This window comes from Magallana gigas, chromosome 5, assembly GCF_963853765.1.
Source record: "Magallana gigas chromosome 5, xbMagGiga1.1, whole genome shotgun sequence".
NCBI classification, from domain to species: domain Eukaryota; kingdom Metazoa; phylum Mollusca; class Bivalvia; order Ostreida; family Ostreidae; genus Magallana; species Magallana gigas.
In genome coordinates this window covers 35665111-35678824 of record NC_088857.1, presented here as the reverse complement: position 1 = coordinate 35678824, position 13714 = coordinate 35665111, and the positions used below count along the sequence as shown (strand labels likewise).

Sequence of the window (13714 nt, the reverse complement as noted above, 5' to 3'; positions counted from 1 at the left end):
ACATTTAAACCGTGTAGAGTAAGTTCAAGTTCAGATCAAAACTCTGAGGTTTGGGTCAATTCTCAACAGGATCAATTTTCAACGGGTCGAGGTTATCAGAGTTTAGAAAAATCTTTCTCATACCGTTGAAAAATGACCCCGGGTATAAATTTCACGATTTTGGTCTCAATTTTCAACGTTGAAAAATGACCCCCTGGTCAATATTCAACGTTGAAAAATGACCCCCGGGTCAATTTTCAACCCGGGTCAATATTCTTCGTTACACCGGCAAAGCTCGGAAAAATTGGGAATTGACTTTGATTTGAAAGAAAAACAGATCGAGATTTTAAAAGCCTTATATACTGGCAAAGACTGTCGGTATTCTACCAACTGGTTATTGCAAAAGCCTTATTTGTCAGCATTTGCCATATTTTCTGCAGAGAAAATTCGGTTCGTCCCAACCAAAGCTTGTTTTGACCGTTTGTCCGTTAAATTCGTTGATGGAGGACCAGTGCATGGCACTAAGGAAGAAGGGGTTAAGAGTTTGTATGTTAAATACAGAGGGGACGAAGGGATTGTCGTACAAACTTGACAATTCTTCCTCTGATGATGAAGATGAAGTATGATAAGAATTTATGGTATAACGTTACTAATACTATGGAGATTTTCATTGTGTGTATCACTTTGCTTCGTAACTATATGTATAGTATATAATTGTTCTATGAAATAGAGCATATGTTTTGGCATGTTATGAATCAGATTTAGCTCTGATTCATATCTTTTTTATTAAGACTTTTTGCCAGTTTGTAGTATAATAATATACATTTTATCTTTATGTGCTCATGCCTTACAAACACAATAATTATGGATATAGGGTTTTAATTTTTATTATTATAGTATATCAACTGTATATTCTATGAAATTGCATTCAATCATATTATTTATTTGCATGAGAAGGTGATGATAAGGAGGTAGTTCCCAAGTTTGTTCAATTACCAGCAATTCAGGATGGGAATGTTGACCTTTTATACGCACACCCAGAGGCCCTCTTCACAGGAAAGGCTATGTCAAAGATGTTAAGGTCGGACAAATATCAGAAACGCTCAGGTGCTATTGTTGTGGATGAGGTCCACATTGTAAAACAGTGGTAAGTAATGTCAGTTTGTTTGAAAAAATGTAATACATTGTTACAAACAGCATATTGTTTCCCCAAATATATGATATTCTATGTAACTGCATTTGACCTAGAATATTGATACTCATCAATGAACCGTATTATTCATCGATGTAAAGTGACTGAAGCTGAAAGGTTTTGGGTTCAATTCCCAATCCAGTAGACAGAAAACAGGATATCTCAATGACAGAGCAGTCAACTACAGTACTTTATATAGTCATAAAATTAATCAATTTATCTACAGTTTTTAAATAACTCATGTCAATACACAATTACTTCTCAATTTCACAGTATATTAATATAAAACACATATTTCAGGGGAGATAACTTCAGAACCACTTTCAAAAAGCTTGGAGAGCTAACATGCTTGTTTCCTGGGACAAGCCATTTAGCTTTATCAGCTTCTTGTACTCCCCCAAATATTAAATGCAGTGACAAAATATTGCAGTATGACAATCCAGCAGTCATCAAAGTAAACCCTGACAGACCAAACATATATTTAGAGGTCAAGAAACGTCTACCCAACAACCGCAAACATGAGAAGTGGGATGCAATTTTTGCACCTCTGGCATCACAACTATAGTTGGAACTGAATGCATTTCCTCTTACAATTGTGTATATGGAAAGTCTGGAAGCTCTTGGATATGCATATCAGTACTTTTCAAACACCCTCAAGGAAAAACGGTATATCCCAGTTGATGAACAGTTCCCAGAAAATAGAATATTTGCCCAATTTCATACTGATTATACTCCAGAAATGAAACACTACATTGTAATGGAGCTGCGTAAACCTTGTCCAAAAATCAGAGTTATACTGGCTATCGTTGCCCTTGGAATGGGATTGGATGCGCCAAGTATTTCTCGTGTAATCCACTGCAGACCACCAACAACCCTGGAAAACTACCTGCAGAAGTTTGGAAGAGCTGGCAGAAATAGACAGAAAGCATCAGCTTTGTTGTATTATAACAATAGGGACATTGCCTCTAACAGAAAAGGGATTTCTCAAGCAATGGTAGATTATTGTAAAAACTCTGCTGCTTGTTTTCGGCTACTTATTGTAAACCACTTTGGATATGAAAATGTTGTGTTCTCTGGTTCTCCATTGGATTGTTGCAGTCATTGTGCCAGTTGGAATGATGAATTGATAAAATGAAGAAGACTTTAAGGTCTTGCACTAAATCAGTTTTTGATGACGCAGTACACCAAAAAAATACACTTCGTAGAACGTATTTCCGGGAACGGTTGTTTTTGTCGGGGACGAATTGTATAGGTACAGCTCTTTTAAAAAAGAGGAAGAAAACTATTGAAAAAGAGATCTTAATCTTTTAAACGTTTTTGAAAGGGAGATATTGATTACGAAAAAAAGAACAAAGTTACATTGAGAGCAACAAGATGGCAATGGAATATGGACACGCCCACGGAGTCGGCAAACAGAAATGTGTGTTTACTAACTTTAGGTGACATTACGGATGGACAGCTTGAGAATATAAGTAAAGAACATTGTTATAGCAGAGGTATGATGTGTATATAAAATAAGTTTGAAATTTTAAATAATTATAGGCACAAAGAACATTGCATTAGTTTATTATAACATTTGATACATTCAGAGAAAACCATGAAATTTACATTTTGCTAAAATTCTATCTAGGTCTAAAACGTAAATACTTGGAACTACATGATGATGTAGATGGTCAACAAGAACATAACCAGTCTTTGTCACCAGGTAAATTAACTACTTTTGAATGCACCATGATTTTTGCAATTACTGAGTATTATGATAGACACAAAAATGAATTAAATGGCCGACTGAAATTCGATCTGACTGAATATTGATTTATATCATAGCAAATGATTGCTTTGATGACAACTATGATGTATGTCAATCAGAGATTGAAAGCGAAAAAGATGAGGATGAGGAAGAAGAGGAGGGGGCTCTTGGAGGTCGCAGGATTGCAGAGTTGAGTGTTTTGGCTGCAAAATTAGATGAAGGCTGCAGTAATTGCTCTACAGAGCTAAAACTTTCATCCTGCGTTGGAGAAACCAGATATGGCCCAGGTATCTAAGACATTAATTAGTTTTCCTCCTATTTATAATTATCTGAATAGATGACAATATATCATTTAATTTAAAATATATCAATCTTTAAAATTATAAGAGAGGGTAGATAACTTACAGTTTCAAAATACACAAGTTGTTGAACATTTCTTTTATTATAGGCAGCCTCCTCAAAATTCATTGCAATAATTGCAATGAAATTAATAATGTACCTACTGGCAAGAGACATGGTCAAAATACATGGGATATTAATACAAAATTGGGTGCAGGTATTATATTAACTCTATTGATTGATAGATAATTGTTAAATTATAAAACATGAAAGAAAATTAATAATGGATTTCTAATATCAAATCTTGAAAAAAAATTATTTTCATTGCAGCTGTGGTATTTTGTGGACTTTGAGAAATGACCGTTAACAATTTCCTTGCTGCTTTGAATATTCTCACTGTAACTTCTGTAACTTATAAGAGACGAGAGAGGAGGTTGGCAGTATTTTTGAAGCTGTTGCAAATGAGACTTGTAATGAAGCCGTTGCCGAGGAGAAAAAAAGGTTCAGTAGAAATGTTTTTTTGCTGATTTATTTCAACATATGATATTTTTTCAGTGACTTGATAGGTTAAAGATTATCTATAAATTGATACAAATTTCAACATAGATCACAAGATGCCGAAAAATTTTCCGTGTCCTTTGATGCTGGATGGCAGACCAGAGGTAGCTGTCGAAACTATGCAAGTTTGTCAGGTAACATCCATCATTCATTTTTTATATGTTGCATAATTATTCAAGCATCCCAATGCTACATAAAACCTAACAGTATAGCAGTTTTTGTATTTAAAACAAAGTAGTTCTCTTAAGGGGAGATAATAAACAGTCTTGTAAGTAGGAAATACATGTACATGTATACTGTTGGACTTACTGGTATTGAAATATAGCAATAAGACAAAGTGTTGTTGCTTTTTAAGGGCATGCGAGTATGATTGGAGAGAAGATAGGAAACATTCTTTCATATGCTGTTCGGTGCAAGAAATGCAGGTAGGGCTTTTAGTGTGCTTTCTTCTCTTCTCTTCTCTCTCTCTCTCTCTCTCTCTCTCTTGAATTTAGATGTAATCAGATAAAAACATGTACTGATAAATTGATTTCTTAAAAATACAGATTCTGTGATAGAGCACCAGTATCAGCAGAAGTGAATAAACATGATTGTAGAAGAAATTGGGAAAAATCCTCAAAGGCAATGGAACCAGATATGGCTTTAGAAATGTTGCATGACTTAAAAGCGCGTGACTTCCATGTAAAACATCTTATAATGGATAATGACTCAATAACCTTAGCCAAGGCAAAAATGTCTTTTGATCCAAATATTCAAATAATTTCGGATTTTAATCATACAAATAAAAATCTGGCAAGTAAACTCTATGACATCAAGAAGGAGAAAAAGTATCCTCTTCTAGGTCCAAAATCCATTCAACATTTACTAAAATGTTTTTCATATGCTGTGAAATCCAACGAAGACACAGACACTTTAAAGAGAAATTTAGACTCTATTCCTCTCCATGTATTTGGAAACCACAAGAAATGTGAAAAAAAGTGGTGTAAATATCTAAAGGACCCAGACAATTATAAACCCATAAATTTACCATATGGAAAATATCTTTCTGGAGTGGATTTACTCTAAGATTTACAGCATCCGTTAAGTGATTTAGCTAAAAGTGCAAGTAAACTTTCCAATATTGCAAGCACTCAGGCAAATGAAAACTTCAACATAATAGTGGCCTGCAAAAATCCCAAAGCATATTACAGTGGATATGAAAGCACATCCTTTAGAGTAGCAGCTGCTGTTGCACATAAGAATATTGGACATCTGACAATTGGAAAGGTATATCAGATGTTACATAGAATAATTACTATAGTATATATCATTATAACAGCTAGTTACAAAATAAGAAATGTATGCATGTAATATGTATATGAAATGTAATTATTGCTTTCTGTATATTTAATTTTATTTTTCATCAGGTTTACGATACTTTGATGCTCTCGCCAGGGATGCACACAAATGTACATGAAAGGAGGGTTTCTCGAAAGAGAGAAAAAGAAAAATTGCGACAAAGCACTGTTGAGTGCAAGAGACGAAGACATGAACTAAAGAAATTGTAATCAAGCCAAGTAAGTTGAATTGTTTTTATTTTTTCTTGTTAAGTGTAAAGATTTAATTTCTTTTTACAATCAATTAATATTGTTATATTTCAAACGATCAATTAGCAATGTCAAATTAACTCACATTGTAAAATTTTATCAATAGATATCAACTTCAGAAATAAAAAAAGGAACAACGTATGAATCAGGTGTTAGATTGTCTTGTGCTGATGCTGTAATAGAAGACATCCTAGATTGCACCCCTGCTTCCAAACCTGTTTCAGTGCCTACCCATACAGATTCAAACCTTCTTTATTTTGACTTGGAAACAACTGGACTAGGTTTGAACAATCATGTGTTTTAACACTGGAAATGACATTTCATGAATGAATCATGCAGACATATTTTACTTATTATTATTATTATATGTTCATTGCATTAAAATAATACATGTATTTTATTGTTATTGGGCACTTACAGTAAAACAAAATTTTATCAGCACATGTGAACAGTTTGCTTTAAGTAACATTGCTTTTTATACATTATTTATAAAGTAAGCATAGCTCGTATACTACATTGTAATTAATTTATTTCATAGGTACATCAGCAGAAATAACACAGCTTGTTTGCATATTTGAAGAAGAAACCTTTAATAGGTATGTTCTTCCCAAATCCCCCATTTCTGCCAAAGCAACCGCAGTTACAGGTCTCCATGTTGCCAGTGGACAATTGTTTTACCAACAAACAAAAGTGAACTCAGTTGACATTCAGACTTGTTTGACAGAGTTTAATATATGGCTGAAACATTTTCCAAGTCCTATCCTAGTTTGTCATAACGGAAAGGTATTTGATTCTGTAATTCTAATGAGATCTGTTATGCAGTATCAAGAGAGTGGACTAAAATCAACAATAGCTGGATTTGTTCACAGTCTTCATGTATTTAGAGAAATTTTGCCAGAACAACACTACTATAAACTACAGACACTGGTACAAGATACTATTGGACTGGCTTTCAATGCCCATTCAGCATTGGAGGATGTTAAGGCCTTACAATCTTTGGTTCTACATCATAAAGTTTCATATCAAATTATGCTGAAGCACAGTTTTGGTGTAGACTTTATAATTTCTTCCACTGAGAGCAAGAGTAAAACTAATGAATTGATTGCTACACTAGCTCCCCTCTCTTCATGCATATCTCCCTACATCCTTAAAAAATTGCCTTGTCTGGACAGTCTAATGACCATCTTAGACTTGCTATTGAAAGGGGTGGTGCTGATGGTTTAAAGATGGTTTTAGGAGAAAAGACTGAGCAGGGCAATGTTAGGGTAACAAAAAACAAAACTGTAGTTGGAAAAATTTATGATCACTTTTGCTAAACTTATTTTGATAGTTTAGGCTTGTTCTGAACATTGATTTTAATAATATATGTAGAATTTATTAATGTATACATATTTTTTAATTTGTTTCGTAAATTTTTTTTAATTTGTTTCGTAAATTTTTAGATGTATTATCCAATTGCAGATTTTAACATGTTTAGTGACATCGTTGCGGAAAAACACACTATTTGTAAGTATGTCGATCATGTTGGTTTGAAAAGCTTGTGTTTCCATAGCGTATCAACTCGATGTTCATCATGTAAGTATTATGTATGGTGTACTGTTTGTGTTCTTTGTGTCTGTGTCTGTAGTACATGTAGTTGCATGCAAGCTTTTTAAATATAAAATATATATCAGAACATCGTCGGCACTTTATACAGAATATAAGTATAATTATAATTCCTATTTTTCTTTTGTATTGTCCTTTTTTCTGTTGTATTGTCCATTGCATGCATTTGTGTGTAAATTTATGTTAGTTTTTTTTTTTAGAATAAAATTTTCTTTAATAATTTATTAACTCATATTATTGATCCTTCCTTGTACAATAGTTTGCAAAGAGTACTTGCTGAAATATGTAAGTTAATTTCTTTTAATGTGTGAAGGCTACATATATATATATATATATATATATATATATATATATATATATATATATATATATATATATATATATATATATATATATATAGTTTTCTTTTCTATTTTCTATTACAATCAAAAGGTTTAATTTCTAAATTCAATTACCAGTAATTTTCAGTCATATACTTTTGATTTATATTCTTATAATTAAACAAAAAATGCAGCAAATTTACATCATTTCAAACAAAGTATTGAAAATGGTATGTTTTAGACATGAAAAAGTCCCATGGTGATTCAGTCCGTAGAATTAGGAAAGATAACTCTTACAATTAGATCTTTCATACCATATTATTTTTTGAAAAATTATTTCAATTATTTGTAACATTTTTCATTCAATTTTTTATATTGTATTTATTTTGTTACACTTCTTTACTATTTTTAACAAAATTTCTAAATTATTTAAGAAGATATGAACATTGATTGTTTTGAGGAAAAACACAAATAATTCTAATAAAAATATATTTGAATGATATGAGGTGTTGTATTTTTTTTAAAGTGTCATAGGAAATGATCTATCTTTTGAAACAATTACTTCTATTTTATTGACTATGTACTGGACATATTTTTTAAAATGAAAATCACAAAAAACATAAAAAAATTATTTTAAAATACTGAAGATATTACTATCATCACATGGATATTTGATATCTGTCTAACTATTGGTACTGTAATGAAAAATGAAATAAAATTTTGGCGTAGTGATGTACCTTAAATTGGGATGGAAAAAAATGTATTCAAGACTCTAAGTGTTCACATATTAACAGTCTGTAGTACAATTTAGTTTCAAACAATCAAAGAACTTTTTGGATACGGTTGAATAAATCCCCCCTCCTTTATAACCAATCTTTGAATAATATCAAAAACATATCTTGATTATGCGAAAAAATATCCAAAATATCCAATATTTTTCACAAATCACCAATGTTTAAAATCATATCTAAATCACCACATTATTTGTTATGATACTCTTTATATTAGCATAATTTCATAATTTTATATTAAAGGATATTAAAAACCTCTGTTTGTAATTTTGGTGACAAAAAAAATCTTGGTATGTATGTATAGTCTTGAATTATTTCCAAATTGTCCATTTTAAATATTTTAACTAACAAATAAAATTATGTCAGTCTCTGAAAAAATGCATCAGATCTATTCTTCATCAGAACTACTGCTCTCCTCTTCATAGGGAAGATCCCTGGCTAGTCTGTCAGCTGTGTACATGATATGTTGAGAAAACTTTTGCTTGTCAAAGCTGAATGGTGTCTTCTTGATGTTAGAGAAGACCTTCAAACGTCTGTTTTCCTTCTTAATCCAAGGTTTCCATATCTGTAATTTTTGTAAAAGACACTGAATGTCACCATCCCTGGAACTTGTTTTATGGGTTGTTTTTACTGTATTTTCATTTACCATGCAGTCAAAGTTTTTCACAATTGTATCAATGGTTGGTGCTGCTTTTGTGACTGCAATTATAGATTTCTCCGTTTTGTTTGCAACAAGTCCTTTTATCAAGTCTTTTAGAGATTTTACTTGATACTCTTTGTGAAGGTCTGCTGCTTTGTTTTTTTCAGCTCCTCCAAAAGGGTTCACAAAAGAAGCAGCTCTGACCATAAAGGCCAAATCTGGTGGCAAAATTATCTCAGTTTTCAAGATATAGTCCAAACATTCTGTTAAGTACTTAGATAGATACGAATGTGAGTAAAAGAAAGGGATCATAGATTTTAGCACAATGTTTGTTCTGTAAATGTCACCCTCCTTGATTGAATCTTTTATCTGAATAACAACAAAGTACCACTGCATGAATTGAAAGACATAATTGTAAAGATCATCTTTGACTTCTGGGGATGTGATATCCTGTATGAAAAGAGGCTCACTTAGGCAAGGAATTGTCAAACTCAGATCTGCTCTAAGATTTGCTGTGGGAACTGTCAAATGTACAGTTTGTTCATTCAGTAGCAATGGAACTAGGTGCTCTACCAACTGAGCTATCTTGTCTGACCGTCACTTTACTCCCCATTAAATGGCCTTTGCCCTTTAAAATGCTCTTCCCTGGTAGGGGTTAACCTGTCAGTTCAAGACACAAAATGTAACCGGATGTTAAAAACAATGATGGACCAGATCGAACTTCAAACCCGAGCCCCCTAAAACTCTAGTCACTGGTGCTCTACCAACTGAGCCATCTGGTGCCGGTATTCGAACCGGTCAGATTGACCCAGTACAAATTTTAAGCCCCACCTTCCAATTAGTTCCCCTTTTTAATTATTCATCTTTTAAAAGCTTTTAATCATATTAAGTGTTTGAATTAAACCTTTTCTTGACTCAGTAAGTTTGGAAAAACTTCTCATTAATTGATGTAATATATTATTTTTAAGATATGCAAAAAGATTTGCTGATCCTGATGATTCATGTACATATATAAGTATATATTGGCAATTGATTTTGATTCATTCATATCTAAACTGTCACTCTGTAATATATGAATGGTAATTGATTAACCACTTGAATCTTAAAATTTCTACTGTAGCTTGATCTTAAATGTTTGCAACATATTTATGCTGTATTGCATTAATTATTTTGTATGAGGATTGTGGTTTAAATTAGCTTTTCATAATACCTCGTCCAGCTTTTGTGTACCATCGGTTTACCATTTCCGTGTACTCGTCCAGTATTTTTAAGCACCAACCATAGGACGTTTCATTGCTCAGAGACACTGGCAAGAGATGAATGTTTGATTTCTTACTCATCACATGGGAGAGGTTATGTGGGATGTTCTTTGGTAAACAGTGCCTCATCCACCGAAATTCACTCACATGATGTTGTATGTCTCTTCCTAACAAAATCGTAAGGCTTTCCTAATAAGCAGATATTTCATCATCGTTAGGAAGGAAATTCTGAGCTGTATAAGTAGGAATAAGGTTTGCCTTTTTGGACTCATTACCGACATTTATTCTGTTAATTACAAAGTCGGATGCAAAAAAACGAAGGTCTTTGTCTCTGTTGGTGAGGCGCAAATCATTTGTTGTCACTCTTATATCTAGATTGTCCCCATTTAATTTCCCTTCTAAGCCACTTGCTATGTCTTGAATGATTTGCATTTCACAAACTTTTCCAAAATCCTCTATTATGTTTCTTTTTTATTCTGGTGAAACTGTTATGTGAGCAAGGTTAAATCTTGATAGAAGCTACAATGAAAATGTAAGATCTTGATAGAAGCTACAATGAAAATGTAAGATGGCAAGGATAAAAAAAATAAGATGTAACTAATATCATTGTATAATCCACATTGCATCTATCATGCAAATTGTTTATCATAGGAAAAAAACCAAGATAGTAAAATGGTGTTGAGGTAGAAATAAACATGTTAAATGACATGTATGTAATCATGTTATAAATTACAATTTGAGGGCTAGAAGTAGGTTTCTAATGTCGGAATGTGAATTTGATATATTACTGGTAATTGATGACATTAAATGATTTGAGGTTGATAGCATATTCATACCTGTACTTTGTCTTTGAATATGAGAATCCTGAAAGATGATTCAATGCTATACATGTACTTATATCGTTAGATTATTTTATAAGGAATAAATAAATCAAGACTTACCATAAGTAAAGTAATGATGATACGGTTGCCGTGTAAATAATGCAGCATGCTTCATGGTTTATATACTATTACCTCATTGTCAGCATGAAATCTTATTGCAAGGGCTATGTACATTCTCTGCATAGCAGATGCTTTGTTATTTCTTGCATGCAGGAACATGACATACATGGTAACATTTGAACAGACTTGTCGTTGAGTGGTCCCTTCGCTGCCAAGTCCGCATACCAAAACACCAAGCAGATATGGACATTTTTCTTTAATCTCGAGAAGAATATTGTCAAATACATGGGGGTCCATCAAACTCAATGGATTTCTATTGAATAGAACACTGCTGCCATTTTTGGAGACAAGAAAAAGTTCAGAGTTTATGGTTTTTAAAGTAAAGCTTTGGTCACTTTGAGAATCTTTCAAAATGTTATTTAACTCTGCTGTATTCCTCTCTTCTTGTGAGTAGCTATGCTCAGAAGTGTTAGGATGGCATTCTGTGACAATATTTAATCAAAATCAATGTCAATGCCATAAGAAATGCATGTATATAAAGGTACTATATTACATGTATGCATGAGCACATAAAAAACATATTTCTTTGAAGTAGCAGTTAAGCTTTTCAAAAAACAATAAATTGAGTTTTCAAGATGCAGTTGTAACTTATTTCATTTTGCTATTAAGCCTAATTCAAAATTTGTTATCTAATTATTGTTAATCTCTAAAAGTCTGTTTCACTATAACTGTGGTACTGCTCTTGCAGAATTATTTAGTTTGGTGTTGAAGATCAAATAACATACTATATCCTCTACAAAGTTAACTTAATCTCTACATAATCTGATAATACCTGGTGAAGGGGCATTTTTATGCATAGAGACAATTTGAAAATGTAGTAAATACTTTGAGTTGCTCCACGAGCAGAATAAGAATGTTCGTCCCCTGTAGAAAACTCGATTTTCTTTCGTGACTTCGTGTGAGTGACCTTTTCCTCAGATTCTGGTTTAGAAATCTTGAACTTTTCCACGGATCTAATAATGTTGTCTGCCACACATCTTTTAGTCCTGGCACCAGTCCCACTTTTGTCACTTTCTTTGATGACATAGGAGAACGTCTCCTTCATAGCAATTACCTCCTGGCATTTGTGCACACACGATGTACAAACAAAAAAACTGCCAACTAGGTATTTCTACATTCAAGTCATTTTCAATAGATTGCATGTAACCATTCTGCACTGATTTTGGATTATCTAGTCTAAAAAGACTCTTTTGGGTAGATAAACATAGCAAACATTGCTTTTTTATGTCAGTAACTTTTAGGGGCGTTATTACCATGGGCGCCGCCATTTTCCTTCCGCCATGACATTTTTCTACCTAATACATTCAAGGTGTTTTTCCGAGCTCTGCCGGAAAGGCCCGAGAAGTTGTGATTGTACTCACTCCATTCTCGAACACTTTAAATCTCCCAGTTTTGTCTAGTTTTGGGTTAATATAGCGTATAACTATATGTGCCGGTGTAACGTAGAATAAATACCGAGCATTTTTCGACGCAGAACCAAGATGCACGGTTTCTGGTTTAATTTTTTTAACCTAGTAGTTTCTATCGCACACCTGGTTTACATATAAACACAAAAAACGTGTGCGCTCTGCAATTTCTCCCTCGCTGTAATTAACTTTCTGCATAGAATTTGTATTTTGAATCTAGGGGAATGAGCCGAGGCAAATACCCACGACCCTCTCATACTTCTTATACGAATTTATAAACGTACGAGTTAAATAGGCATTTAAACGGAGACAGAATTGTCCTAATGAAAATGTCCAAAACTGCGAGAGATGAGTAATCGACATCTGGAAGACGTAAGTGCGTTGAAATTTTGTAGTATTTAAATATACTTATATAATTTAAAACTGGCAAATCTGTAATGACAATAACTGACTCATTTAAAGAGTTTAAATACAAATGGAAATGTTGATTATTTTCTAACAATATTTTATTCACTAATTTACCTCAGTGTACATAATAAAAATAATGCAGTTGAAAAGGAATAATTTGCATCCCCGCATCAATGTAACACTATTTTTGAAGATATTTTAACCTAAATATATAAACAATGCAAAGATCAGTTAATAATTTTATTTAGATTCATCAACGTATTCCCCTGTATCATCAACACTTGTTTCATACCCCCTGGTTTCACTTACATAACAGTTGTGGCGATACAAATATGAGAGCAACAGCCCAATTAAAGTTCTTGCTCCGCCTTAAACTGTACATACATTTACAAGTTCAGTCTTTTGTGAGACGTTATATTATGGCTGTGGGAGAGAAAGTATACAGTGACAAAAATGTAGAAAGAAGCTGTTATAAACAAATGTCATTTGAATTTTTTATAAAGCTAACCATTTACTTGCATGCTGAATTTTTTATTAGGGTCTTCCGTTTCCAACGGAAGACCCTCTTGTTATTCTTCGGTTTCTTTTTATTATTATTAAGGTCTTCCGTTTCCAACGGAAGACCTTATTGTTTTTCTTCGGGTTTTTTAGGGTCTTCCGTTTTCAACGGAAGACCCTCTTGTTATTCTATTGTTTTTTTAGGGTCTTCCGTTTCCAACGGAAGACCCTCTTGTTATTCTATTGTTTCTTTTAATTATTAAGGTCTTCCGTTTCCAACGGAAGACCTTATTGTTTTTCTTCGGTTTTTTTTTCTCATTCTTCTCCTTTTTTTTTCTTACCGATTTTGTGTCAGCGATTACTCGAAAACTGTTTGATCGAT

The 13714-nt window shown here is 32.9% G+C and overlaps 2 protein-coding genes across 2 annotated transcripts; one reads left to right on the top strand and one right to left on the bottom strand.

Annotated features, from left to right (window-relative positions):
* The first annotated feature begins 1486 nt into the window (after positions 1-1486).
* LOC117685555 (uncharacterized) lies at positions 1487-5374 on the top strand. Its single transcript, XM_066084855.1, has 9 exons — positions 1487-2667; positions 2802-2876; positions 2999-3208; positions 3370-3477; positions 3591-3761; positions 3867-3952; positions 4174-4243; positions 4364-5084; positions 5225-5374. The coding sequence occupies exons 1-5, from the start codon at positions 2559-2561 to the stop codon at positions 3611-3613; spliced, it is 525 nt and encodes a 174-aa protein (XP_065940927.1). The 5' UTR covers positions 1487-2558; the 3' UTR covers positions 3614-3761; positions 3867-3952; positions 4174-4243; positions 4364-5084; positions 5225-5374.
* Positions 5375-8439: 3065 nt separating this feature from the next.
* LOC136275619 (uncharacterized) lies at positions 8440-12065 on the bottom strand. The gene is made up of 3 exons (XM_066085221.1): positions 11846-12065; positions 9971-10186; positions 8440-9350 (listed from the first exon to the last, which is right to left on the bottom strand). Exons 1-3 carry the CDS (start codon positions 12063-12065, stop codon positions 8509-8511), a joined length of 1278 nt encoding a protein of 425 aa, XP_065941293.1. The 3' UTR covers positions 8440-8508.
* Positions 12066-13714: the final 1649 nt, after the last annotated feature.

Excerpts from the sequence above, each read along its gene's own strand:
- LOC117685555 (XM_066084855.1), top strand. The coding sequence starts at position 2,559 with ATGGACACGCCCACGGAGTCGGCAAACAGAAATGTGTGTTTACTAACT. Across the intron at positions 2,668-2,801 it reads AGAACATTGTTATAGCAGAG|GTCTAAAACGTAAATACTTG; the intron begins GTATGATGTGTA and ends AATTCTATCTAG. Across the intron at positions 3,478-3,590 it reads TAATACAAAATTGGGTGCAG|CTGTGGTATTTTGTGGACTT; the intron begins GTATTATATTAA and ends TTTTCATTGCAG.
- LOC136275619 (XM_066085221.1), bottom strand. The coding sequence starts at position 12,065 with ATGAAGGAGACGTTCTCCTATGTCATCAAAGAAAGTGACAAAAGTGGG. Across the intron at positions 10,187-11,845 it reads TGCTCGTGGAGCAACTCAAA|GAAGAGACATACAACATCAT; the intron begins GTATTTACTACA and ends CGATTTTGTTAG. Across the intron at positions 9,351-9,970 it reads GTACACAAAAGCTGGACGAG|ACAAGATAGCTCAGTTGGTA; the intron begins GTATTATGAAAA and ends AGTGACGGTCAG.